This window comes from Notolepis coatsorum, assembly GCF_963971535.1.
Source record: "Notolepis coatsorum genome assembly, chromosome: 20".
NCBI classification, from domain to species: domain Eukaryota; kingdom Metazoa; phylum Chordata; class Actinopteri; order Aulopiformes; family Paralepididae; genus Notolepis; species Notolepis coatsorum.
In genome coordinates this window covers 36,372,368-36,400,168 of record NC_140184.1, presented here as the reverse complement: position 1 = coordinate 36,400,168, position 27,801 = coordinate 36,372,368, and the positions used below count along the sequence as shown (strand labels likewise).

General features: G+C 40.2%; 2 protein-coding genes across 4 annotated transcripts in view; one reads left to right on the top strand and one right to left on the bottom strand.

The window, feature by feature from the left end:
* LOC311247324 (paired amphipathic helix protein Sin3a-like) overlaps nucleotides 1-15,068 on the top strand; it is a 45,135-nt gene extending 30,067 nt beyond the window's left edge. Inside the window, exons 18-22 of one of the 2 annotated variants that reach the window (XM_084337681.1) lie at nucleotides 6,468-6,560; nucleotides 8,076-8,170; nucleotides 10,578-10,785; nucleotides 12,391-12,558; nucleotides 14,977-15,068. In XM_084337681.1, coding sequence (XP_084193807.1) covers nucleotides 6,468-6,560; nucleotides 8,076-8,170; nucleotides 10,578-10,785; nucleotides 12,391-12,558; nucleotides 14,977-15,030 — 618 coding nt within the window. In that variant the 3' untranslated portion in view covers nucleotides 15,031-15,068. Of the gene's footprint in view, nucleotides 1-6,467; nucleotides 6,561-8,075; nucleotides 8,171-10,577; nucleotides 10,786-12,390; nucleotides 12,620-14,976 lie in introns of those variants that run through there. The other variant, XM_084337682.1, reaches the window with a different exon arrangement.
* Nucleotides 15,069-15,627: 559 nt separating this feature from the next.
* LOC311247325 (cellular retinoic acid-binding protein 1) lies at nucleotides 15,628-22,241 on the bottom strand. 2 transcript variants are annotated; one of them, XM_084337683.1, is made up of 5 exons: nucleotides 22,121-22,241; nucleotides 20,420-20,598; nucleotides 20,014-20,127; nucleotides 19,230-19,335; nucleotides 15,696-15,764 (listed from the first exon to the last, which is right to left on the bottom strand). In XM_084337683.1, the coding sequence occupies exons 1-4, from the start codon at nucleotides 22,188-22,190 to the stop codon at nucleotides 19,231-19,233; spliced, it is 468 nt and encodes a 155-aa protein (XP_084193809.1). In that variant the 5' UTR covers nucleotides 22,191-22,241; the 3' UTR covers nucleotides 15,696-15,764; nucleotide 19,230. The 2 variants fall into 2 exon arrangements, with proteins under 2 accessions (XP_084193810.1, XP_084193809.1); XM_084337684.1 differs by lacking the exon at nucleotides 19,230-19,335 and having other exon boundaries at nucleotides 15,628-15,764.
* Between the last annotated feature and the right edge of the window lie 5,560 nt (nucleotides 22,242-27,801).

Sequence of the window (27,801 nt, the reverse complement as noted above, 5' to 3'; positions counted from 1 at the left end):
TGGCTGTTCATGTAAACATGTAATTAAACAAAGCACTCAGAAGAAAATAAACAAGCTACTGAGTATATAGTTAGTGTTACACGTTCAATAACAGGTATTCACTCTTGGTCGACGGGAAGGAGAGAGGCGCGCGCCTCGGCTCCTTCCACCGTCTACCTCGGAACGGGGGACGACAGAGAGACACCGGCGCGGGGGTCCCGCCGGGCTCCCAACACGCCTGCCGCCTCGGCCAGAGTTGTTTCCAACGCAACCACCTCCCGCCATGAAGCTCGCGCTCCGTGGCCGAAAAAGGCTGGTATTCATTAATGATCCTTCCGCAGGTTCACCTATGGAAACCTTGTTACGACTTTTACTTCCTCGGCGGGGAGCTAACGCTACGTTAATGCTTCTCGCAAGCAGATCAATGGCGGCATTGCCGGAAGTAAAAAAATAATAAACGCTTGCTGATTGGTGGTAACAGCAGAGGCGGGTGCAAGCTGTGTGACGTAATTGGCAGAATCGCCTGTCATTCAATCAAAATTGTTCTATTGCATTGGTTGAGACTAGAGCTCTGGTTGAGTATCCAGCAACAGCCCGGCAGAGACCATACTGGTTGAGCCGAGCGACTCGTTGCGCCTGCTTTATTTTTTTTCACCGAACGTTCGAACCCATTAATTAAAGTCCGAATGTCAGCTTAACGAACGAACGTTCGGGCTCAGCCTTAGTAGCCAGTGGAGCGAGGCCAAAACTGGGCTGATGTGCTCATGTTTTTTTGTTTTGGTGAGGAGGCGCGTGGCTGCGTTCTGCACCAGTTGTAGGCGGCGAAGCAGGGATTTGTCTATGCCTGTGTAGAGGGCATTGCAGTAGTCGAGGCGAGTGGTGACAAAGACATGTATCACCGTCTCTAGGTTACTTTGGGAGAGGTATGCCTTTGTCTTCGCCAGGAGTCTGAGGTGGTAAAAACTGTTTTTGACTACGGCGCTGACCTGTTTATCGAATTTAAAATTGCTGTCGAAGATGACCCCGGATGGAGAACAAGGCCCGATCAAGCTGAAATTGACGTCAAATCGCTCTTAAAATGGATGGAGTCCGGATATGCCGTTTCCAGCCAACATACAGCTCCGTGACATTGAGTAGGATATTAAAATGGAATAAAAGCAAAACCGAGTGGTAACACGTATATATACGTGGTTGGCCGTTTAACACATCCTGCACAAAAAACTAGTTTACTCGTTATTGCCCGCCAATCTAATAACGCCAACAACGAGTTTACTTGTTTTTATGATCGTTATTTCCTTTATTCGCTATTGGCATTCATAATTCATCCAGGAAGGTATTGCAACGCCTCAATACCGCCCCCTGGTGGATTTTGGGCGAGTTGCACTCCACTCTAAACCGGATGTGGCGCTCTGTGCATCGCGGAAAATCATCCGGCAGAGCTATCTTGTTATGTTGATCAAGTCAAACACTCAAGTGCATGGGATCGCTTTCGAGACGCAAGAATCAATAGCTTTCGGCGTTTATTGCGTCATACAAACGGGAAATGGATCTAGCAGATCGAAATCAAATAATGCGGACTCATCGGCCACAGTTAAGGGGAATCTAATGTTAATTCCAGCTCGATCCATTTATTTCATTGCAATCCATCCGATCAACGTATGATACTAAGGAAAGCCGTTACTGACGATCAAAGAATCATAAACGACACCCCCCCCCTTTCCTTCACGCATGATGGAGCATAATGTTTACCGAGCATATGCGTTTGAATTTTTTAATATAGCGTGTATAGTAGGGATGCCCCGATCGATCGGCCAGCGATCGGTATCGAACGATATTCAGTATAAATATGAGATTGGTGAATTCCGATAATGCTTTATTTTCGCCGATCGTGAGAAAACCGATCGATGACACGGAAAACATGATCCAATTATCTGTGGAGTTCTCACTCGTTCTTCTCTCACAGCCACACAGAGCTCTGCTGATGCTGCACGTCTTGCCCCTCCTCCTCCTCCCCCTCCCAGACCCATGTCATGTCAACAAACCCTTCTTATGGCAAGAGTCGAGTGGATGAGCAGCTCAGAGCTCCTCTTTCAACATAATACATGAGGCGTTGTCTAATGTTATCTAGCTACTGATAGCTCCTGATATCAACGTCTGATATCATCAGTTTGGCATTCGTTTTCGCAAGTGCTGGCTAGCGTTGGCTAACTAGCTATCGCTTGTGAGCTAACGTTACTGTTTAAACAAAACTACACAGTCAACTATTCACTTTAGTTTAATACATGATGCATTGTCTAACTGGCTAGCTAATGATAGCTCCTGATATCAACAAATGCGCATTTCAGTTTAAGAATGATAGGGATGCCCCGTGCCGATCGATCGGCCAGCATGAGACCTCCGTTAGCTAGGTAGCTAACGTTAGCTCACGTTAGCTCACTGTTTTAACTACCGTACTTTTCGCACTATACGCCGCACCTGACTATAAGCCGCAGCAGCTAAATTGAATGATGTGTACATATATAAGCCGCACTGGACTATAAGCCGCATGCGTTTTAATGTTTAATTACCATATGTAAGGAGTGGAGCCTGCGGCTTAATTTGACTCAACACAGGAAACCTCACCCGGCCCGGACACGGAAAGGATTGACAGATTGATGGCTCTTTCTCGATTCTGTGAGTGGTGGTGCATGGCCGTTCTTATATTGAGCTTTAAGTTCCCAGCTCTACAGAGAATGACTCTCACCTCTACAGAGAATGACTCCCACCTCTACAGAGAATGACTCCCATTGGGACACAATACTGTCGGACAAATAACAAGAATTAACTCATTTACAAGTTGTATTAAGTAAATAAAGGAACAGATAAATAACATTTCAATGCAGTAAAAAAAGCAATATTTCGATTTTCGGGTTTTGTCCACATATAAGCCGCACCGTTATATAAGCCGCAGGGTCGAAAAATGGGGGAAAAAGCCGCGGCTCATAGTCCGAAAAGTACGGTAAATGACCCAGTAAACTAAATAGTTCACTTTATTTTAATACATGATGCATTGTCTAAGGTTATTTTAATACATGATGCATTGTCTAACGTCATCTAGCCGGCTAGCGGTAACTACAGATAGCTCCTGATATCAATGTCTTATAACATAATTGACATTATTCGTTTTTGCAGCTGAACATTGGCTAATTAGCTATCATGCTTAATAACAACACTGCGAAGATGGCAATGCTGAATGTGATTTGACCAAAGCAGAGTATACACACAGACAGTGGAGCTGTTTGCAGATAGCGAGCGTTTTGACTTGTTGCGTGGTAGCGATGTCTCGCAGATAATACAACTACAAGTATAATTATATAATATATATATTTTATAAAAATAGAAAAATAATAACTATATAAAAAATAATTATAAAACCAAAAACGATCTGTATCGGCCGATATGGCTCATAGTCGATGGGTATCGGTGGCAAAAAACGTGATCGGGGCATCCCTAGTGTATAGGAACGAAACGCATCGATTATGTATAATATGCGTCTGGGCCTATAACTCGCGTTCTAGGAATGACTGCTATACACTCTAAAACATACTTATATTCATGACGGTACTAACACGACAATGTATGAATGGAAAAATATAACGTTCCCACATCATGACTCTACGCTAACCTTTTTCCCAAGGAGCACATGTGCTCCTAAATGAGAAAATTTAGGAGCACACACAAATATTTAGGAGCACAGTGAAAATATTTCAAGTAACAGAGTTTATTTTTATTTATTTTTTAAATAAATGTATATTTGTACTGTGCGTGCGTGTGCAAACGGGACACACATCTGTGCAATAGCACATACCACCAAAGTCACTGGCCCACTGTGTGTGTGTATCTGCGTGTGCAAACGGGAATGGGACACAGACATTTGAACTATTAAGTGATTAATGCCTACTGTGGAAAAGTTGTAGCCAACAACTACTGTAGGCCTAATAAAAAAAGGCAGTGACATTGAACTACTGCTACAAAACTTAACTTTTGCCCCTTTTATGCATACAATGCCTATGTTTTGGCTAGTGTTGCTCTTCTAGAAAAAGAATCCTTTCAGGGTTGCCTATTGAAATACTGTACACCTCCAGTACAGAAACATTGTTTATGAGTTTGCGTGTCAGGTAGACCATTGATCGACAGTCGATTCTGCCAATTACGTTACACCGCCTGCACCCACCTCTGCTGTTGATAACGCTTTTCAAGTTAGCACACACACATACACACACGCACAGTGGGCCAGTGACTTTGGTATAGGGGTGTATATTATAACAATGCATCGCAATGCATCGATCCTAAGGGGAAAATTCAACTGCATCGATTTGAAAATGTTAGAATCGATTATAATCGCAATTTGAATGTGTACACAGTGTTGCTATTCTCATGTCAGTTACAGCCAACACAACGACATACGCTACTGCATCAACGTTATGATTAACAAAGCAAGGCATTCGTTGTTGCATTAACGTTATATTACTATTGCTATCGATAAATCTAGGTGTTCTAAAATCTATTGGTAAGACTAGAATAAGTTAACTTAATGTTACTGTCTCGGAAAAGTCTCGCTTAGGGCAATGGCGGAATGTCCGGAAGTAAAAAAGCAAATGAGAGCTTCCAATTGGTAATTTCCTTTATTTCCCTTGAAACCAGTCACGTCACTCTATTGTGATTGGACCGTTGGCTTGAGTGCAATGTGGGACTTGTAGTTTTTTTTACGATTAGCAGCGGAGAGAAAAAAGTACGACTGAGGTTGTAATCTTCACTCGCACACTGTGCGAGTAATTGATTTTTCCGGTTCGCACACACATATTATTGGGGCAAATGCGAGTAATATGGTCGCACTGTAGAGCCCTGCACATCCGAACGATAGATACCCGATGTTGAATGGGCCATAGTAATGTCGATATAGCTATAATATTTAAAAAGTTATAGCCCTGCAAAGAAGGTGAGCGACTCCATAGGCTTACAGCACTGGCAGAGTGGTATAAGATGGGCAAACTGCGTGGCACAGAATGTGTTAAGGACGGCGCCCAATAACGTATATATACGTGGTTGGCCAGGAATGTGTTAAACAAGTCAAGAAGAAACATCACAATGAATCAAGAACAAAACAAAAACACCATGAAGTCTAAAACATTTTGAATAAATAAAATAAATTAATGCAACACTCCCAGACATACCCCACGCGAAGGTAAGGAAAAACTCAATAAAACCTAGCAATAGGAAATGTCTGTCATAGTAGTGTTGCAATAAAACAGGCGAAACAGTTGGTAATTATGCACACATACATGTAATGAAACACAAATAAGTGCATGCAATAGCAACTGAACATTTTGAAAGATTGAAAATAGAGCTGATGGCGGATGCATTTGAGGTATGGGGGTGGCGTAGAGAGGGTTGCATACTCCCGGTCATCATCACGGGGCGTCCACCACTCCGGTCATCACCACAAGACAGCCACTCACAGGGAGACGGGACAGGCGTTAGACAGTTTGCGTGATTGTGATGGGCGGACATAGCAATCAGACCTGTTAAGCTGTAGCCCTATTTTCAGAAATTTCGCCTAAAGGTACTACATGCCTAAGTAAATGGAAGATTGCTCCACTTCTACAAGGTCAATTTGCATGTTCTTGGTATCTAGGAACATCTAGGGATCTCGGGTATATATTTCCAGTGTCACAAATATTGTGTCTGTTACTAGGCTTGAGTAAATTGTAATGAAAAAAAGGAGAATATAAATTATGATTTATTTTTGCATCTGTGCCGTTGAATAACACCATGAAAACATTGAGGTTCTTTTGATTTCGCTCGCTGAGCTCATTCACCACCTTCTTGAGATCAAGTGTACAATAAATTAAGCAAATTAATACAGGGAAGATAATTAAACAGAAGTATTTGTAGATACAGTAATAAATTATAATCCATTTGAATTATAAATTCATATTTGACCTTGACCTTATTATGGCCAAATCATACATCTATGGATAGGGAACAGGCTCCTCTTTCCAATGGCAGGGTTAAATCTGGATTTAGTCATTTCCTCACGGTTTTATGATAAAAGAGATATAATTCGCATTTTTTCGATAAATTCTTATTTTCGGTAAATCTTATAAAACATTGGTAAAAATGAAAATATACACTTTGACTGTTGTTTTGATAGGGTTATGGTCTTATGGCCAACAACGCCCTCTGCTGATGCCCTTCTGGGCCAACGCTGTATCCAATGGAGGAAAGGACTTATTTGCGAGTGCATAAAACATATAAAATATAATAGCAATAGATCTAAATAACAAACACATGGCCCTAGGATCCGTGAAAACCATTCAGGACCTGAAATGGGTGTTAAAAAGTTTTCCCTTAATTCCTGAAAAATTGCTTTTGTGGAGATTGAAGGTTTTTTATTTGACAGCAACGTTATGTTTCACGGCTTCTCATTCCTTCTCTTTTCTTCCCAGTTGATGTTTATGAAGGGCAGAGGAAGTGTTACTTTGGCCATGGAGCTACTGGACCCAGAGGAGGATACCTCAGATGAGCCTGCAGAAGCAGAGGTAAGACATTGACTAGCTATAGTGGTTATTCATAGTATTATCATGACATATTCTGTCAGTGGCCACAGCTGTCATTAATGAAATAATGAAAACAAGACATATGCTGTCGGTTGGCAGCAGCAGGAATATCCTCAATGACACATTTTGACCCTGATCTGGTCAAACTGTTTGACCTGACTACTGCCCTTTATACAAGCCCATGATGCTAAATTACTCAAAACTTCACAGGCCTTCTAGCTAGGGCTGGGCGATATGGCCTCTAAATGATTTCACGATATTTTTTTGCTATGTCACGATACACAATATACATCATGATATTTTGACATTTCCTCTAAAGCGCTTTAAAATGCTTGATTTAACCCTTTGATGCATACAGTCACGCCAACATGATGATTATAATAGTCTGCAACATATGTCTGCATTAAACGGTGAAGATGCTTTCAAAAATAATAAAATTAAGTTTCTAAAAATCTAAGAGTAGTCTGACACATATTCTGACACATAATACAGAAAAAAACGTTTGGCCATTCGCGCCAGCCACTTCACCCAGGCGTTGCGTGATGTTTACTCCAGAATGTTTTATCTCCAGTTATTTTGTTTCTTTCTTTCTCCCGCACGGCCCCGTACTTCAGAGTTAGGTTGTTGGAAACGGTGGATCTTTTGGGCATGGTGTAAATGGGCATGGTGCTTGAGCACTGCTGTGTTGTGTGTAACCCGCTCTACCGTCCCCACCTCCCCGGTCGCGTGTGCACCAAACGTTCCACCCAATTTTTTTTTTTTTTTTTTGCGAACGTTCGAACCCATTCATTAAAATCCGAATGCCAGCGTAACGAACGAACGTTCGAACGTTTGAGCTCACGATACGCTGAGTATTGCGATTTTTTTGTCTTTTCTTTTTTTGATCAAATTTAATTTATTACCTTTTTTCAACTACAAAGTAAAACTTTGTCAACATGTTTTATCTAATAAAATAAAGTTCAGTCTGTTCATCTCACTTCACTAATTTTTATTGCAGAACATGGTATTTTCTTAAGCAGACAGATGTAAACACACTGTAATCTGTGTTGCATGTACCTGACAAACTGAACTGTTTATATTACAGTCATATTCCAACTTAACTGAATGCACATGTGTGTGTGTGGACTACTGTACTATTACAGGTATTGAAATGAACAATGCAACTTCCTTGTACATTTTTTTAAAAAAAATTTATGAATAATTAAATATCGATACTTGGCGTCCCTGTATCGATACAGTATCGCCACGCAAAGTATCGCGAAACTACTACGTATCGATTTTTCCCCCACCCCTAACAAATACACACAATAATAATAATTTTTATTATCGGCAATGTTTTAACATCGTACAGGTAACAAAACATTGTAACTGTGTGTGTGCAATGTGCATCATGTGTATTAAATATATATGAAGTATTCTCTTATGCCGCTTTTCCACGGTCTGCATGACTCATTTTGTGACTTAACATTGACTGACTCGCTTTCTTTTTTTAAACAGAGGTGGTCGGACTATGTGGGCAGATACCTGAACTCAGATTCTGCATCCCCAGAGCTGCGTGAGCACCTGGCCCAGAAGCCTGTGTTCCTCCCCAGGTGAGGCCCCAGCTGTGTGTCCCTCTTGTCTACACACCTAAAGCATCTGTCCTAAGGTTCTAGACAGCCAGCCAGCCAGCCAGCCAGCCAGCCAGCCAGCCAGCCATGGCACTGTTTGACAAGCCAGACCAGCTGACAAATATGGCTCATTTTCACAACTAGAACGTGTGGCACTTTTGCACAAGCCAGACTTAGAAGGCCCTCCTTTTAAATGCAAATCTTTTGGGCACCAAGATCTGCCCCACTTGTGATGGACAGACACCAACACTGGCACGGGGTTTGCAATGATCTGTTGAAAGAATAACTCCCAAGGTTGAGGTGAGATGCTTCTAGTGCCTGACTGACCTCCTTTCTGGAAACAATCTCATTTTTCAATGTCTAACCCCTGCCACTCATGAAGATTGCACTTTATATGGCCAGCTTTTTAAATGGGGGAATTTCTTTTATTTATGCATATATTTAGTTTCTTTTTAATATGGATATTGGGATTTTAAATGGTTGTTAGCTTAGTATGTTTTTTTTGTTTTTTGTTTTTTTTAAGCTTAGCAGACAGTAATTGAATCATTGGATTATTCAAAATGTTTTACATTTCACATGTTTTCATTGTAAAGCTAACAAATAAATTGTGTATGAATACATATAGCTGAAAGCAAAACAAATGGGTTCTAAAGTTGTCATTGTATGTCACATTGGTAATTTTCCTACTGTGGCACTGACCCAAGACTAAGAGGCTAGCGCCTTTTTCTGGGACATGAATCATGATTGAATTTTGAGTAAAGGAATACAGTGAACTTATCGTTTTTTTCATTAGCCTTATCTAGCCCTATGTTTGTGATTGTATTCCTATAAAACGTCCTGTATGTGACTTATTTAATCACTGTTTAGACAACTGTAAATGTTTAAATGTGGGTTTGTTTGAGTGTTAAGTATACTCAATATTATGTGTATTTAATAACTATTTCCAGTGGTTACAGTGCACTCCCGTTGCAACTTTTTGTTGTGAGTGAGGTTTTTCTACAAGTTTACAAGATGAGTGCTGATATAAGTCTTTCCAAACCCTGGTCAATTCACATCATCTGCAACACTTGTACAGAAGAGAGGGGCTTGTAAATAAAATGATGGTCTGAATTGTATTTCCAAAATGTTGGTGTATTTCTTTCCCGGCGCCTTTCCTGAGCAATGCATGGAGGGGTGGTTGTGTGTCCTCTGCTCGTACAGAGATAACTGTTGCACATCGAGCCTGTCTGTCTTTCAGTGCTTGTTGACATTTTTGAGATGGCTGTCCATTACCATAAACATTTCAATACACTTTTTTTAAAAGACCAAAAAAATTGCTCAGTTTTCTTTTCAACCCACTGCATAAATCTGGTGCTTCTTGACTGACTATGATTTATCAGTGATTTATCAGTGGTCTCACCCATATGTTGTCCTTTTTTTTTTCTTTTCCTCATCAAATCTGAGAGCGCCGCGCAAGACGTGAATAGACTTTGACCCTTTTCCACAAAACTTCCACAACAGCAGTGCAAATCCAGCAGTTTCTTTTGCAGTTGAGTTTGGTCCTCATCGCATGATCATAACACTCTGTACATTGTCAGTGAAAGTATGTGCACATCAAAGTATTTTCCAACTCATATCCTGGCTTGTTAACCTTCTGGCAGCAATATAAAACATGTTGTTTCTCCCATTTTATTTGAAATTGGCCTCACTGTTATGTCTTTTAAGTGGAGCCCTGAATGCAAAAAAATATGCTTCATGGTTTCAGTCCTCGCTCACCTCTACCCTCAGTGGTAAGTACACATTTAAACCTTTCATTCAAGCGGGGTGATTAATTACTTTTTTATTTAATTTTATGCTTGCGCAAAAAAAAAAGATTGGATCAAATCAAATTGAAAAAATATATATTAAAATTGTTTGCCAAGGATATTTAGACTTTTTAACATGAGAATCACTATATGAATGTGCAACGGAAGTGCACTGTACAGATTACTGCTGCTGCCTCTGCTGTTCTTGTAGATTCCAATTTCCTTCAATGATTTGACTCCCTATCTAATTCTATTACTCGGTGAGTTGCTATGCATGGGTTTCATTACACTTGTTTAAAGGGACAGTCCTCTCAAATTTTACAATACCAATGTTTTAACATTTTTGTGTTTTTTTGTTTTTGTACGGGTGACCACATTTAGGCCGAAATATTACTTTTGAAGTACTGTCAAATGCAGAAACAGCGTTGTGTAGTATGTTTTGAAATCGACAATTTTATTATTTTATTTGATTTTTTTAGAAATTTGTGCGAACTTTCCCTGTAAACGTGATGTAAATGTTGACGTGTGGGTAAAGGTCAAAACCATGGATTTTCTTTCAGTTGGGTCTGTATGTTCATGGCTGTCTCATCTGTTCTGGCCACTAGGAATCTGAGGAGGATAAGGAAGTGCCGGAGAGGCTGGGAGCAGCTGCAACAGGAGAAGATGACCAAGGGGCCCTCTGATAAATCACAAGAGGGCAGCCAAGAGCGGAAGATGGAGTGCATGTTCAAACTCAACTCTTACAAGATGGTGTATGTCTGCAAATCAGAGGAGTACATGTACAGACACACGGCACTCACACGGGCTCACCAGGTAAGTAACACAAGATCTTCAGTATTGTAGTATGTGACATATATACTGTATTATCCTGAATATGAAATGGGTGTTTTTGTTGAAAATTACACCTGGAAGAAGTGGAGACTTTGTAGCAACACTTGGCCCCTTTCCCAGTAATCTAATATGACATTTTTGGTATCGATGGCTTTGCACTAGCTTAAAAACTGAGCCTGCTATAGACCTGTTCGCTGTTTACAAACATACCGTGTTCGAGCCAATTACCAACTGAGTCACGTGACTAAGTTGCCCACTACCTGCGCAAGCTGCTGTGCTACAAGTACAACAGGGTTCTATGTCGAAACCATGGCACTTCCCTGACTAAAAGTAGTTTCAAACAAAAGTGTGAGTCTTTCACCTTTTCCATATCTAGCTTTGGCATGGATTGATTGTTTAAATCGCTAGCATGGCTAACAAATGCAAATATAATGTAGTCTGCCCCATTGTTCTGACCAGGATTACGTTCCTTTTTGCCTCTGTGATGCGCGTGCACACTGAGTCTGACATATACAGCGAACAGGTCTATAGCCTTCAAAAGACGGTGATATTAATGCCTGATGATCCACCAGCTAATCATTAGGTTTCAGAGGGTTGAAAGTGGGCCAAGTTAATCAAGGTCAGGAACGAGGAGTTATAATTCACATTTTAAGATCATGGTGATCTTAGTCTAATTTAAATATAAAAAAATTCACTTTGAGATATAAATAATGTTAGAAATAGGCTTAGACGGTTTAAATAAATTATATGTATGACTGAAAAAAAAATAAACATTATATATATAATAATAATAATCATACATGACAATTTAATAAAACAAAAAGGGTTGTCTTATCAAGGTTGTAAATCAGCCTTTTTAGAAAGATGGTCTGCTATTGATGTAGTGCTCCTTATCACCACTTGAGGAAGCCAATTCACACATCGCTGCTGTCGGGACAAAACCGCATAACTCCATTTTTTTATTTATTTTTTTATTATATAAATCAACTCCGTAGATCATCCTCCATATGTGTGTGTGGGTTTTACAAAGTTTAAACAATGGGAAAGCATTAAACCGATCATCTGTCTAAACCTCCTAACTCTATTCACCCTCAAATCTGTGTTCGTTTTTTTCATCTGCTGAAAAGTTGGGTTTTTGGAGTTATGAGGTTTTGTCCCGACAGCAGCGACATGCAAGGCACCTCACATAGACCAACAATCTCACTCTCTCAAAGTTAGCCACTTTGCCCCTAGTGGCGGTTCACAGGCAAGCCACATTGACTTATAGTATAATATAGGCCAATGGGACAAGAGACCTTCTTGAAACTACCGGTAACTGTAGTGGCGAGGTTACCAACATTCCACTTGAAAGGACCTTCCATTTTGTCTAATGTTTAGACAATCTGCCACTCTGATGCTTTGCATCTATATTGTTTGTGCTTGTTTAACTGTTTAACTAACCTTGTTTTGGGGAGTTAACAGTGACAAGAAAAAGTTAGCTGGAGCCCATGTTTTACACATGCATAATACATAGTACATATACATAATACAGTCTTGACCTAGTGTCATCGTAACTCACTAGCGTGTTTCTGTCCATGTCTCGCCCAGTCCCACCAGCGGGTCAACAGACGCCTCCACAGGCGCTTCCAGGCCTTGGTAGATATCTGGGCTAAGGAGCATGTGACCAGCGACATGGCCACCGAAAACCGCAAGTGGTTGATGGGAGAGGGACGAGAGGGCCTGCTGCTGCCCTGCACTACCACCCGGAACCCTGAGGTGCTTCATTATCTCAACATTAACAAGTACCGGGTGAAGTACGGAACGCTGTAACCATCACCGTCCTCTTCTCTCGTCAAGAAAATAAACAATAGTGTGACTGGCCGCAAATGTCTTGATACTATTGACTGCCAGAGATATCTTAATATACTGTATGTCTTTGTATGGATTTTTAATGTCTACCATTGCTGGACTCCAATGCCAAAATTCTAGAGGGTTGCCAGTTACCCATGAATCCCCCAACTTGTGGTCGTGTGATTTCCCACTTTTTAAATGTAGTCTAAGGGATTCAGAAAGTTAAGTACTTATTTTCAGACACACTGCATAGTCTGTGACGCATTTGAAATAGAAATGGAACATCTACTGGGGTCAGGTTGATGTGAAACCCACCGGTCTTGGTGATTCAGAGAGAACGCTAGATGCAGAGTCGACTAGGCGAAGAGAGCCTGGTCATGGAGAATCTCAACATTTAGATCCTGTCACCACATGTGGCATCCTGTCCCCCTAAGAGTAATTGATAATTTGGAACAATACACGTTTTAAACATTTCATGCCTATCACTCACCCAGTTGGCAGTAATCTTAATATGGTTTGAGGACCACTACTTATATTGCTTGTTTTATAAGAGTGACTAATAAAGAATCCACTGTAGCTTTTTACTTTTGAGTGGCATGATCTAGTCGAGATCCATGACCACTGTGAAAATGTATTTGGACCAGGCCATGGAGCTTGTTTTGGCCTTTAACTGTAAAATTGTATAGCCTGTGAATGTTAATGGCAGTAGTAGTGCACTAGATATTCATCTCTGGCAACTACTATTTGGCAAGAATACAATGCCAGTACAGTGTATCAAGTACAACTGCCTACACACCTGTAAATAGCTTTATATATAGTATTCCCCCCCCCCAGAGATGTTCATTGATGTGTAGCATACTTTAACAAATGTATCAATATTTAGCTAGAGGTTGCTGAGAAGTATATTAAGAAAATGCAAACATTAACTACAGGTTTACCAAAGGATGTTTATTAGAGGCCCCTTTTTCCTTTGTGTTCCGTTGAGTACATTGTCATACAAGTATTTAAGTAGATCTTTTTCATTCTCTTAAAGGAACACGCCAACATTTTGGGAAATTAGCTTATCGTCTTCTCCAGAGAGAGACAAGAAGATAGATACCAGTTTCCTCTCTGTGCGTTCAGTAGAAAGCTAATTCATTGTGCTAAGTTAGGCTAACATGCAGCCAGATAGCTTTCTACTGAACGCACAGAGGAAACTGGTATCTATCTTATTGTCTCTCATTTACATTTAGTCATTTAGCTGACTCTTTTATCCAAAGCGACTTACAAGTTCTGTACGACAAGTCAGCAGGAAGGGCACAACTATCAGCTGAGTAACAATGTTCATCAAAGTGTTGAGCGTAGGTTAGTATATTAGGACAAGTGCATGACAATAAGGTTAGTTAGGGTTAGGTTATTTAAAAATGTTTCTCTCTGGAGAAGACTAAGCTAATTTGCCAAAATGTTGGCGTGTTCCTTTAAAGATGACCATTTTATACATGTTTAAAGAGTATTGTCTGGCATATGCCTACTCACTCTCTCTCACTCCAGTCTCATATCAGTGTTCATCCTAGTTGTATGATCATTGAATGTAGCCAAGCAGCAAGTTATGCTTCTAAAAGTATGTAATTTTTTCAAAGTACTGAAGTTTTACTAGTACGATCAGATTCTCCTTTTTATGTGCATTTAGTCTCCCTTGACAAATGGTTACATTCTCAGACAACACACTGATTAATATGAACCCCATACATCAAAACTACTTCATCATGTTTGTCATAATTGTACATGTCTGTGATGTTTTGTTTTTACTTCAAGTATTGTCAATAATCCAGTTAGATAAGCATTCAACTCCAGATGAATTGTCTGCTGTAAGTGAATGTCAACCAACTTCTGTACAGATTTAGCCTCAAGAAGATGGAAACAAGCAAGCAATAATTGCATCAATTGCAGTGTGTCAAAGCGTTCTTTAATTTTTTTGTGTTTTTGCTGAATTACACATTTTGAATTATTTTCTCTGATTAGAGGGATATCGAGTGTTGAGAATGAGGATTTATTATTGTTGTATTCCCCTCTGCAATCTGAAATCGTACTGGGCTGTATAGATACTGTAGCTGAGGTTGGATGGCAAGATTACTCAAAAAGGCTTTGTGGTCTGATGACTTTTAGTTATGCAGAAGAACGTCACAGTACATCCTATTTGTTCTTTGCCCCCCCTGACTAGAAACATCTATACATTTTGAAACTGGCCATTCTATGAAAAGCTACTGGATAAGAATATGAACAATGAGAAATCGACTACAGAACGCAATGGTTTTCTCAACTGTGATTCATCTTTCTTCCAAAACCACCATTGCTCAACTATAGCTCCCAATGATCTGCCCCTGTGGAGAGAAGCAGGTTTACATGTGGACCGTGTGACTGGATTGGGCGCAATACCACAAGTTTGAAGCGGGAGGAACTATTTCAAAAGACTCTTCTAAAAACGAAGAAACATTAAGATCCCCAACAAAACATCATCTATCAACGAGGCAACACTGTTAACGTAACCAGCTATAGACAATCTTGGAACAGTTTATAACTTGGTTTTTATTTTTATATTTACGGTGTTTAATAATGGAATACTACAGAACTACCGGGCAGCTGGATTGTACATAAACTCAAAAGACTGCGTTTGTACCCCATTTACTGTGTGTCTACTCTTTGCCATGTCTTCTCTTGACTTTTATGATGTTGTACACAAGTGTAGTATGGTGTTTGGCATTAAACTATCCTTTGAATAGACTGAAACTTTGTTGTTCATTTACTTTCTTTTTCCTCTGCATTTCTGCCTCCACGGTTGTGTATATTAAAGCATAATAAGATCCAAAGGAATGGCATAAATTGTACAATATTACAAAGACAATCATTTTATTATTTCCCAAGCTGAAAAAAATTAAATACAAAAATGTAAAGTATAGCTATGTCCAGTTGTTTTTAAGTAAGCACTTTAACTGCCAGATCATGGGATTTGTGAGTGACAATGACACTGTTTCATGACTTATTAATCTATGGTTATTGGTAGGACGTGGAAGCATGTAGTAAATGTGTGATCTGGAGTTCTGCTATGCTCGTACGTAGATCCGTGTGCACACTACATCGTCGGCTCCAAAGATCTGAAAGGGAAGGTAGAGGGAAATCTTTTAATCACTGTTTCCTTGTAACATGTCGTCCTTTGCCAGCTCCCTGAACCAGTGGCCATTTCTCCTGCGTTTCTTCTCTTTTTTGGGGGGTGAATCTTAATTGGAAGATATTTTCAATGTACAACCGGTAAATAGAAATTGTGCAGATATGTACCCACAGCACCCTTTTACTCGCCCACCCATCTCCTTTACATACCTGAAGAGAGGACTAAAATAATAACAATAATTGAATTATTGTGATGTGCACACTTTAAATATTATTGTGATTTAGAGGACTGGTTTCTTCTTGAGGTTCCTGGCTAAACTTAGCCATTCTACAGTACCAATAACTAAGTCTTTGATTGTGACGGTGAATAAAAATAATTTAGGTAATATTAAAATATAACAATTTAAAACCTGCTTAAGGGGTGGTAGTTTAGACTGAATGATGAAGCAAAGTGAAATTTAATTAAATATATTAAAAATATATATATATCAGTGTCATGTCCACTCTCACTGACATATAGTGACCCCACTCTACATCTGTTGGCAACCTGCAAAAGGAAGAGAAAAAAAACCTGATGTGGGGGGGGGGGGGGGGGGGGTGTCGGAGTTCAGCGATTTATGGGAGTTTCAGGAGCGTGGCAAGATGGCTACTGAAGTTGTCAGCACCACAGATCATTATTATCCCAACCCATGAAGCGAGCGAGGGAGGACAGAAAAGTATGCCTCGCTTTAAAGAATGATGCTAAGATGACTCCATCTGCTGTGTGGTGTGGCGCCGGGGGAGACATTAACCGGAGGTAGCATCAAGGGCCATCGGCGTTTCTCAACATAACATGATCAATGAGGCCCATTAAAGCCAGCAGCAGCAGGCACACTTGGACCATAGCCAGAACCCCCCTTCCTGGTCCCATCTCACCAGCAATTATAAGCATGGTAATGCTCATTTCAAAATCAATGCTTATTGGCTTGAATGACACAAAAAACAATAAATGCGAAAGAATTTTACGAGGAGTGGTGCTTCAATTCTGCAGCACTTTTCCCTCTCTTCTGCCTATCCCATCACACTTGGGGAGAACCGTGTAATTACTCATACTAATGAATGTTCCTTCTGTCCACCCTTCTTAGATCACGGAGTACAGTAAGCCACCACATACTGTCTTCATTAAAGCCCTCATCCACCTTGAGAGCTTCATTTTCTCATCATCTGGCCAAGGCTTTGATCAAGGTCCATGCATTTCCTCTTTTTACAGGCTGTCCAGACTGCTTCATCAACGGACGGAAGGAGAACAGTCTTGTTGCATGTAGCTATTAGCTCCCTGGAGTTTGACAAGCAGGCTATACATGGATGATGACAGTCAGAAAAGCATTGGGTACTTTCCACAAATTATTAAAACTACCCATTGGCAAGGGGATACATGGAGAGTTTACACCAGGGCCCAGATTAAAGGGCTCTACTGGGCTCATTTCTAGGCTATGGGAGGAAAATGCCACAGGCATGGACCTTCTCAAAGGGGTCCCTTGACTTCTCACCTCAAGATCTGAATCAGAATAGGCTCAATAGAAACACACAAGACGCCTCTTTACAGCCAGGCTCATTCATGCTAGTAACATGCCGAATTAGGCCCAAACCAGGCAATATAACAACATTAATTTATAAAATGCTGTTTAGGTGACTGATGAAGCCTAGGGCAGACTGGTGTACTTGTAACTCTGGTGAATGTCACTTCGGGCAGTTTAGAGGTTCAGAATCCTGGTTATGGTTGGAGCCCAGGGCAGTTAATGAGTTAAAGACTGCAAAAAATGTCGGGGAAATCGGTAACAAACGGTAGATTAAAACCCAAATTTTAATCAGTTGACTAAATACTATATAAAAAAGAATGATCTAAATGTTGGCCGTAAGCTTCAATAATTTATTTGGTCAATTACACGTCAAAGCCTTAAAAATATAGGATTTATAGTAAAAGTGACGAGGCCTTTCAAAGTTAACTCGTTTAGAATGTTGACGAGGCAGGCTGGGGGCTCAACATTCCGGAACCCTCAGGCAGACTGAGGATTCTGGAATGTTGAGGCAGTAAATGAGTTAAGGTCCTCTGTTCATTTTATTTGCTCATTGGTAAACATTGCTCATTGGTAAACACCACCCTATGTGTGTATACTGTTAAAATGTGTTTTTCGTTCATGTGTATGGATTTCAGTTTGAATTGACAGTTTTATTAAAACATGAACAAAGCATCTGTCACCTATTCTTGGGTGTAGGTATTTGAGGGACGGGCACAAATATTGGCTGCTGTCTAGTTTAAGACTCAAAAAGGTTGTTGGTCACATGTTTTAATTCAGATGACCATGGCTTCACACCATTACAACATAGCCAAACATCTTTGCTTTGAATCTTCTCAACTCATAAAAGTGTCAACAAAGTTTTAAATTAAACAGCAGGAATTACAACAGACCTGGCCCTCCTTGCTCATATCAGCAGAATCCCATGATCTTATCTTTGAACAATCAAATCCTTTTCCAAAAACAATCCCACAGACCTATCACATTACATATTACTCCAACATAGAAAGAGGCTCACGCCCATATCTTGACTAAAAACAGACGGATTTCAAAGACTTGTTTCCGCGTTGCAAATATGCTTGTTGTCCAAACAAAACTCTGTTGCAAGGTTTTCCTTATTAATTTTCCACAGAGGCCAGTCAGGGTCAATACAAAGGATATCCCATCACCATCCAAACTGGATTCAACTGTTACTGGACCAATGTCACATTGACCATCTGGCCTAGATGTTTACAGAAAACTGCATTGTCTTGATAATAAGACAAAAAGATATGGTTTTGATGGCTACAAGAACATCAATCACCATGTGGTATGCAGGTCAGGATTTAACAACAAACGTATGGTGCTGGGGCGGCCGGGTAGCGCAGCGGACTAAGCGTCTGTCTACCACCGCAGAGACACTGGTATCGAATTCGGCTGTCAGCGGTGCCTCCGGCTTGGCCGGTCGTCATACTGACACAATTGGCAGTGTCAGCGGGTGGGAAGCCGGTGGGTGGTATCCTGGTCGTTGTAAACAGCGACTCCTACAGGTCGGTCAGGGTGCCTGCACAGCAAGGGAAGGAACTGGTGAAGGTAGTGTGATCCTCCCACGCGTTACACTTCACCAATGAGAGTCCGCGCTGTCAGGTGAAAAGAGGCTGCTGGCTGTCTCCTATGTATCGGAGGAAGCATGTGATAGACTTCAGGGCTCCCTAGACCGGAAAGTAGGGGGCAAATTGGCATAACGACTAAATTGGGATGAGAGAAAAATACAGAAAAATAGGAGAAAAAGTAGATTACATTTTTTTTTAAACATATGGTGCTGTAATGTTAACCGCTGCAAGTGCAGCAATGGCCTTTGAAATCTGATTTAAGCGTCCCTGTGGAGTAATTTGAATAGGTGTAGCAGCATTTTACTTCAGAGTGGGACTGTGGAAGACTTCACTTGGTTTTTTCCCCATCCATTATGTCTGTCTGCTCTGTGAGGAACAGGATTTTTCAGAAATGTGCACTCCATACATCTCTATAGGAAAGAGTGATGGAGATCAGTAACCTCATCACAGAATAGATCAGAGCCTCTAGGTGGCAGGATACACATTGACAGTCAATTTCCTGACACACATTGTAGAAGAAGATCATTGACTCAAATGGCATTGCACTGAGGAACAGGATACTTCCTAAGTGCAGTGCACACTCTTTATATGGTTTCAACATACAGTACTTCACCATTAAGTTAACCACACCTCTTTGCACAGGTCCAGCTGGTCACATTTAAGGGTGTGGTTAACTTAAATGGGAACACCACCCAAATTAAGAATTCCAATTATTCCAATGGCCAAAGAAGGTTCAATCAATATTTGTGAACATAAGCTACTCTCTCCCAAAGCCACAGAAGTAAACTATAAAGTCTGGAGCTGCTCCATAGACAATTAATGGAAGACTTAATTTTGTAGACCCACAGATTTATTTGTATACTCAAATGAGCTTCATTCTCCTGTAGTGGTCTGTCATTTCCCCCAATCCATCATCTATGGAGCAGCTTCAGACTGTATACCTGATGACATCACAATTTTGTTGTTTTTTGTGTTGACTTATATTTTTGGACTGTCTTAAACGCTAGGAATAACATGTATGAATTCTTAAACTGTCTAGTTTCCCCATCAAACACCCTATATTAGAAGCCAGAAGAAGTCTTCCTCACCAGTATCAGCTCCTCCCCTCTCAGTTCTCGGCTCCAGAAGGTCTTTGGGCCGTTCCCGTCCAGAAGGGTCTGTCTGCAGAACATCTTGTTCTCCTTCTCCCATGTTGCCAAGCTCTGAAGACAGATGAATGGGACCCAGAGGAGGCTGAGCACTGCAGTATCTGTATGCGGTTTCCTTTATTGGATAATCTACTTGGTAGTGGTACCTCCCCTAACTAACGGGAGACCAATCGTAAAGCAGTATTATGTGAGAAGGATCAGCTTGTTTTTCTATTCTCTCCATAAGCCTCATGTGAAAACTTGGAGAAGTGTCAAAGAGAAACTTTGATGTTTGACAATTAAACTTGCCTTGCTGGTGACATCATGCATACCATGAACAGGACTTCCTGTATCACAGACCAATTACCTTACACTTCCTGCCATCCACCGTCTCCTCATTAAACTCCTGGCCAATGAGGAAGTTGATCTCAGTGGTGCGGACAGTGGTGGAGGTCTTGATGTAGAACTGCTCCCCATTCTGCCTGATCTCCACATGGGGTTTGGATGCAGCCGCACCCGCTACCTTCCTTAGCATGGCGTTCACACCTAGGAACAAACAATACCTAATCAATGTACCTGTTCCATAAACATGATGGTATATGTATCCCATTAAAGAAGGATAATTTATTTATTAAAGTCAAATTAATTATATATATTCAGTTATCAATGTAGGATAATTCATTAGTTATGAAAACTCTTTACAACTTGCCAGTGTATTTTTTATTTTAATTTTTTTACCCTAGATTAGACAAGGGCCTCCACCACTTAATTTGGTGCAATATAATTCTATTTAATATAACCCACTCTTTCTCCTCATTTCATCATCCAGTTTTAAGTAGAGGCACCACACTTATTTATGTTTGCCCCTGGAGCCAGAAGGGTGGCAAAAAGAAAATCATAATTCCTCACAGAAAATGTGCTTATTTCCTGGAAGAATGCATTGTGGCAGAGTTTCAATCATGCTAAAGTAAATCAACCTATCCATGTTTGGAGAATATATGACAATACCCCATTGGTTCCATATTGTATAAAAGGAACTCCAGCAGCCGCAATTGAGATGGTTATCAGCAGATGTTGCAAACATGGGGGTTGCAATTACAAGGTGATGAGTGGGAGGAATGCTGGCGCGCTCGTCACTTTGTTTAGCTCTCCTGTAGACCATGATAGATTCTGTCCCGTAAATGACTGGAACAGCTATTACCCTCTCTCTCCGTCAGACAGACAGATAGAGTACACACAGTTAGATGAGAGAACACTCCTGTCTGTTTCCCATCCATCCTCCTTGTGTATTCGGGAATGGTCCCTCGTTCAAATACTGCATCCCTGCATGCCTCCCTGGCATGTACTAGGATTTTTGTTCTGCAATTAAAATCTTGTACTAATGAGGCTTTCACACAGGAGAGGATTTCAATATTTGTCTCTTGTGACTGTTTCCACTGTGATTTCTTTTTTAATAAACTGCTGCTACAAAAGCCAACATTTTGTCAGGGCCATTATGTACAGCACACATAGGATGTGTGTGAACTTAAAACTGTTGAGATAGACGGATACATGGTGGTGTATCACCCATTCAAACACCAGCTGGGCTTAGCAGATTCAACCTCAGTGTTAGTATGTAGCTATCTTACAATCTCCTTACAATACTATGTAATTTGGCACATACACCTCAAGAAATATGCAGGCTACATGTGTTGTCCTTTTGGATCTTAGGACATTTTCATTGTTTGAAAACCACAAACTTTACAAAAACCTCACCTCAAATTATTACAAAAACATTTAAACACAATTAACACTAAACTATCACAATCTCATACAAGTATTCTAGGGCTAGTCATTTTGCACTGCAGAGTAGAATAGAAGATATTTAGATTTTATTTTAATCTTATTTTATCTCAAATTCCACAGATAATGTGTGAACCTCAATCACAAAACACACAACATTCTGAGATATTTGTAAAAAGAAAAAAAGTTATGTATTGATGCAATGTGAAAGATGAATTTCTGGAAAAAACAGACGCAGTCTACAATTGTTCCAAATAACAAGAAAGGACCAAATTAATTATCTTACCAAGGGCTTTCAGCAAGTCATCAAAATTCTCACTGCTTTTCATTTTCCAATTTCCTGCAAAATTGGGCATTTTCCTGTGGGATCCTTGAGTGTGTGTGCGTCCCTTTCTCAGCCCCTGCCTCTCGTGGTCTGCCTGCTCCTTCTCCCCTGCTCTGTCAACCTTCTCTTCCTCTTCCCTCCTCCCTCTCTTTCTGTGTGATGATTCCATACGGCCTCACCCGCCTTTTTTCCACTTTCTCCGCTCTTACACATTTACGTGCACATGCATGCACGCACGTGTGCGCGCACATACACACTTTTAATGATTTGTTCTCATTAGTGAATTAAATGTCATTATTTTCAATGACTTTCTAAATGACATTATATGGACATGAGTTCAACTGGTCTCGTCTTGGAACGTCAGTGGTCTCATGATCTGCGATATCAATGAAGCCAAAAGAAAATCCAACTGAACTGGCGTATGTATATTGCATGAAGGAGCTACAGAATCTTCCCTGGCCATTGATGGAAATGCACATTGTATCTAAGATGCATCTTTCACAGGCTAGTTTTATTTTTGTGTCATAGATAAGAAAACACTGCTTTCATTCCCTGAAAAGTCCCTCACTCACATTGCCCCCACGCCCCTCTGTCTGTGTGAGGTACAGTTGAGGAGATCATGTTACCCTTAAGCTACCTTTCAATAATTTTTTCTTGAGGATATATTCTTAGTGTATTCTATACTGATCCCTCCCAACCCTGACCCCACAGATACTGCCATCAGATCCCATGAGAATGAGGCATACTACCAGACCTACTACCCCCTAACCTCAGCCAAGCCGGATTTGTTCTCTTTACTGAAGCCTCCTCATCAATCTCTTTGACAAAGTGCCTTCCAGACAGCGCTTGATAATTAATGTATGGGACAGAGCAGGGGGCACTCCATCATCCCACCAGGAACCGTCTGCTTAAAAAAATAGAAACTCCCATCTACATCACTAGGCCGGCTTGTTTGTCTCATCCATCAATAGATTTGTCTGTCTTTGGGTGGTTTGTTTCTAAAAAGAAAAAAAAAGAAAAGATGGCCCATGTGGTGCAAAGAGGGAAAAGTTTAAGAAATGGTGTCAAACATAGAGGGAGCGGGACACGTTGAATAGGTTTAACATGTAAGTTGGTGACTTCATGGAGTTCAAGGCGCACTAGCATCTTTGGCGATATTCATGAAAATGTTTACCTTTTTAGATTTGGTCTAAAAAATTGCTCTAGTTGAAGAGACGTATAAGTATAAAGGTATTATCTGGCTTATAGCTTTGGTCCACTACCTGGGGCTTGAACTCTCTTCAAAGCCATATGTAAATTTGATACAAGCATTACATTTAGCATCTCATCGCTTAAGAAATGTTCATTAGTAGGCAAATTACTTCAGCATAGAATTGGACCCACAGTTTTATAATTTAACATTGGATATGTATTCTGTATTTAATTCTGAATTCACCTAGTTATCTTGCCAATGCATTGCCGTTTTTCCTCAAATCGAACAAAACTATAAACCACTGGATTTAAAACTAAATTGACTTGTCTCTAATGGAGCCATCCATCTCAATACCCAACTAGCATAATGAGATGTGACCTTAGGTGTCAAAATCTCACCTCCGATAAGATGTACGGATGCCCCCTGGTTATTAGAACATCAACAAAAGACATGAGCTACTACTAAGGTCATTGAATCACATTATATCCTCCCACACGCTCTGCTCCCCCAATGAACAAGGAACACCCCATGGGAGCAGTCAAAGTCCAGCCTACCCTTTCTATAGACTCGACACAGCACTAGCTGATACTTTAATACTTTAACAGGCATTAACACAATTTGCAACTAAATATTGAAAGAAGGTAAATACTGAGGATTATTAAGTGTACAACTACTTCCATACATGGTGATGGGGGACTATGTAGTGCCATTACAAAAAAGTATCATGGTAGTTTGATGGCAATTTTTGTTTTAACATTGTATAAATAATGTACCATGATACTGCCATGGTAAATGTTATGCATCACCATGGTACCACTTTTGTACTTAAATAATATAATCCAATTTAAACCGATGGTAATATCACAGCATTTATACCATACTTTTTGGAAATACTATATGTTTTTGTATGGGTGGTATTACACAAAATGACAGTTAGCCATTTGTGATGTTTTATTGACCAAGTTACTGAATCAAGACTATACAATAAATGAAAGCATGTGTATTCTGCATTATGGCAAGTAAAATTACACACACTAAAGTGTCACTCACCGTCTAGAACAGTGGTTCTCAACCTGGGGGTCGCAAGATGGTTTTGTGAAAAGATAAACTAATCAACATGTTTATCATTTTTGGTACAATGTTTTTGCTTGTGAATGTGGGAAATAATATTAGAAATCGAAAGTACTCTTCCTATCTTTAATAGCCTGAAAAGGGGAAATAAAAAAATCATAATTTTGTGTAAAAGTGAATCATTTAGTCTATGCTGGACTATGTACGGGGCTCACAAACCAAGAGTTGAGAACCACTGGTCTAGAATAGATGACATAATCACTGGAGTTTTACTGCATCACGAGGATTCCTTGGGTTTGATATTAAAATTCCACACTGTAGTCAACATTCTGGATACACGTGTCAAGTCATTGCAAGTGAATATCCTTTGTTGATTGAGAACGTGTTTTATAAAGGACCAGGTAATTCATCCTTTCAATCCTTCAAGGTTTTTATGCATCATAGTTTGCATATTCCATTGGCTTTGAGAATAAAGGGATTTTGCAATCCACAGTAAAAACAAGTTAGTCAAGAATTTACAGAGCTGGAAATGTCGTATGGATTATTTGACTGAGGGACAACTACCTTATATCTAAAAGCCTCAAATATTTGACTTTGGGTGCAATGCCCCTTTAAACTATTCTCTAAACTAAAATGCGGCATCTAAAATATTGATTCTTTGCAGAGAAGAACGTGACATTTAATAATAATATAATAAATTTATCTTTTGATAAACTTTTGACTACAAATATCAAATAATAAATATTAGATGAAAATGCAACCCTTACTGCAAGACAAATTATATTAAACATAAATTCCCAAAAATATACAACCGCATATGCTTAAAAAGGCTACGATATTCACAATGATTGCATTCAAGATTTACTGTCACAAGAGGACTGCTTCTTCAATCTCCCATGACTTCTTACATCCAATCCAAGTACATTAAAACGAAACACTCAAAAGTATAATCATCTTCAAGATAGTTGCCTACTGAGCACAATGACTTTACCAAAATTGCATTCAACAACAGACTATTCAGCGTCATTTCTCAGATGCCATAGTGGCAGTGCTAGCTATCATGTTAGTAAAGCAACAGTCATCCATAGGATACGAACATTTCTGCATCTTCAAAGTGAACAATCCTTTAAAAGCAGCCAATGACTGTAGCTCCATGTCCTGCACCTGGGCTTTATATCTAACAGGGTAATTGAATGCATACATTGTACAAATGCATGCAAGGAAAGTACATATTTGAAAACGATTACAATACATCTATGGATACAACTTCAAAATAAGCTGATCTGCGCCTCAAAGTCCCTTTTATTGTAATATGATTACCATTTAATCCATGTAAAGTAGACACTATTTCCGGTTCTAGTGTTCGCTGAATAGTCAACAGGCGGCACTCTACTAAAAAGGTACCCTTTTTGAGACAGTCTTCACCCAAAAGCTGGGCAAGGATGGTGATTGGCTACCACTCACAAATTTTAATTTGATTTTACCAAAAAGTTTAGAAAGAGGGCAATCAGCAGAGAAAATGATTTGGGGGGGGGGGGGGGGGGGGCAATGTCCCACCCTCTTTTCTTGATCATCCAATCAAAACTGTTTGAGATAGATCAATTGTCTGTGGAATAGAAATTAAAGGTGACATGCATTATAAATGTCTTTTTTCAGTGTCTAGCATTGTATTATAGTAATAGGAGTTAGTATCAATGCGTCTGTGTCTCTAAATACCATATTGGCGGATTGCCGTCATTCATTTCCTTGCTCCTTTTAATCAAGTCGTTCTGATTTGACTCGCATGGTGACGTCACGTGGCGAGGATGGAGCGGATAGTGATCCGATTGGCTCTGTGGTTGTAGCGCACCAAACGGGGTTTGACAGAGAGCGAGCGAGAGAGAGTAACAGATAGACCCTCGCGACAGAGCACATACACACACGCGTCTCGCTCTCTCCCCCTCTCTCGATTTGGGAGCATAACTAACGCCCCGTCTATAGCTGTAGCGAGCGGCACAGTGGAAGACTTCCTCAAACGGGAGGGAGAGAGAAAGAGAAGGGGACCTGCGTATCTCGCATGCAGCTGTGTTTACAGTGCTCTCTCTCTCCGCCACTCGCAGACTGTGTGGATGAGAGTGAAAGTGCTTATGGGCGGAACCCAGCCAATAACAGGCTGAAATCTTGAGGCTGGAAAATTATGCTTTTGAGTACTCCATTAGAAATATATATATATATATATTTTTTTTAAATAAACCTTACAGATCTCTTCCAGACTCTCGGGAATTATGTAAAGTTGCCCAAATAGTGCTAGGAATAGCAATGCAGGTCCCCTTTAAGTGCTTAAATCTCAGGAATGTAATTTTCAATATTGTAAATAAAATACCAAATTGCTTGCCTTGCTTACCCTCACTATGTTGTCAAATGTGAAATGTTGTCAAAGGTGAAATACATCATCAATATGCCCCCAAAATATAACAAAAAAACACTTTTTAAAAATATGTGCTGAATGACATTCCGAGTTTAAAATGTCAATATGTTTCTAAGACCATAAATGCATATTTCCCGGAGCTCATCATTTGACTTTCTCACACTACAGGAGCTTGCTAGATATCAGGATTACCAAGGAAGAGGTACTAGCCAGGAAAACCTCTAACCAAAGCAAGGAAATTATGTAACCTACTGCTAACTAGCTAGCATGTAGCCTACTGCTAACTACAGTAGCTAGCATGTAGCCTACTGCTAACTAGCAAGCATGTAGCCATTTCTGTCTTGTGATTGCACCACATGAATGAATGAATGTGGAGTGTATGGCAAAGCACATTGGTCATAGAGTACAATGAAGTGTCACCTCATGATCGTGGCTTTACCAACAAAGATCAAAGGTTCCAGAGTAGCCAGCCAAGGGGGGGGGAGCATCCCCCGTCGACTACTCTGAAGACCAGGGTCAGTCCATGGGTTGTTTGTGATACAAAAATAATTAAAATGTGAAGTGCAGCAGCAACTTTATCTTGATTGAGCTATTCTGTCACAAATCAAATATAAAGGCAGAGGGAGTGATTGGTTCAGTGTACTGTACAGGCCAGTTGTAAAGCAAATTACCGTATAGAAACATGATGGTCACACATTCTAATTAAATCTAAACGGCAGTTCTTCTTGCATATATTGATGTTATTGTTGTTGCTTTTTAAACAAAAGGTCTTCTGCGTAATTTCACACAAAGAAGGCAGCAATTTCAAAAGGCCAACCAAAAGGAATTACAGATAATAGACATGGAAGGCGGCTGGGTGGCGCAGCGGACATTGCGCTCGTCACCAACGCAAGAGACACCGGGTTCGACTCCGGCTGTCTGCGTTGCCTCCGGCTTGGGCCAGCCGTCATACTAACTCAATTGGCAGAGTTA

What these genes read in the sequence shown, in the direction of transcription:
- LOC311247325 (XM_084337683.1), bottom strand. Translation starts at nt 22,190, where the DNA reads ATGCCCAATTTTGCAGGAAATTGGAAAATGAAAAGCAGTGAGAATTTT. An exon ending in TGACTTGCTGAAAGCCCTTG is followed by an intron (nt 20,599 to 22,120) that starts GTAAGATAATTA and finishes GTTTGTTCCTAG; the next exon opens with GTGTGAACGCCATGCTAAGG. An exon ending in GAGGGGAGGAGCTGATACTG is followed by an intron (nt 19,336 to 20,013) that starts GTGAGGAAGACT and finishes TCTTTCCTATAG; the next exon opens with AGATGTATGGAGTGCACATT.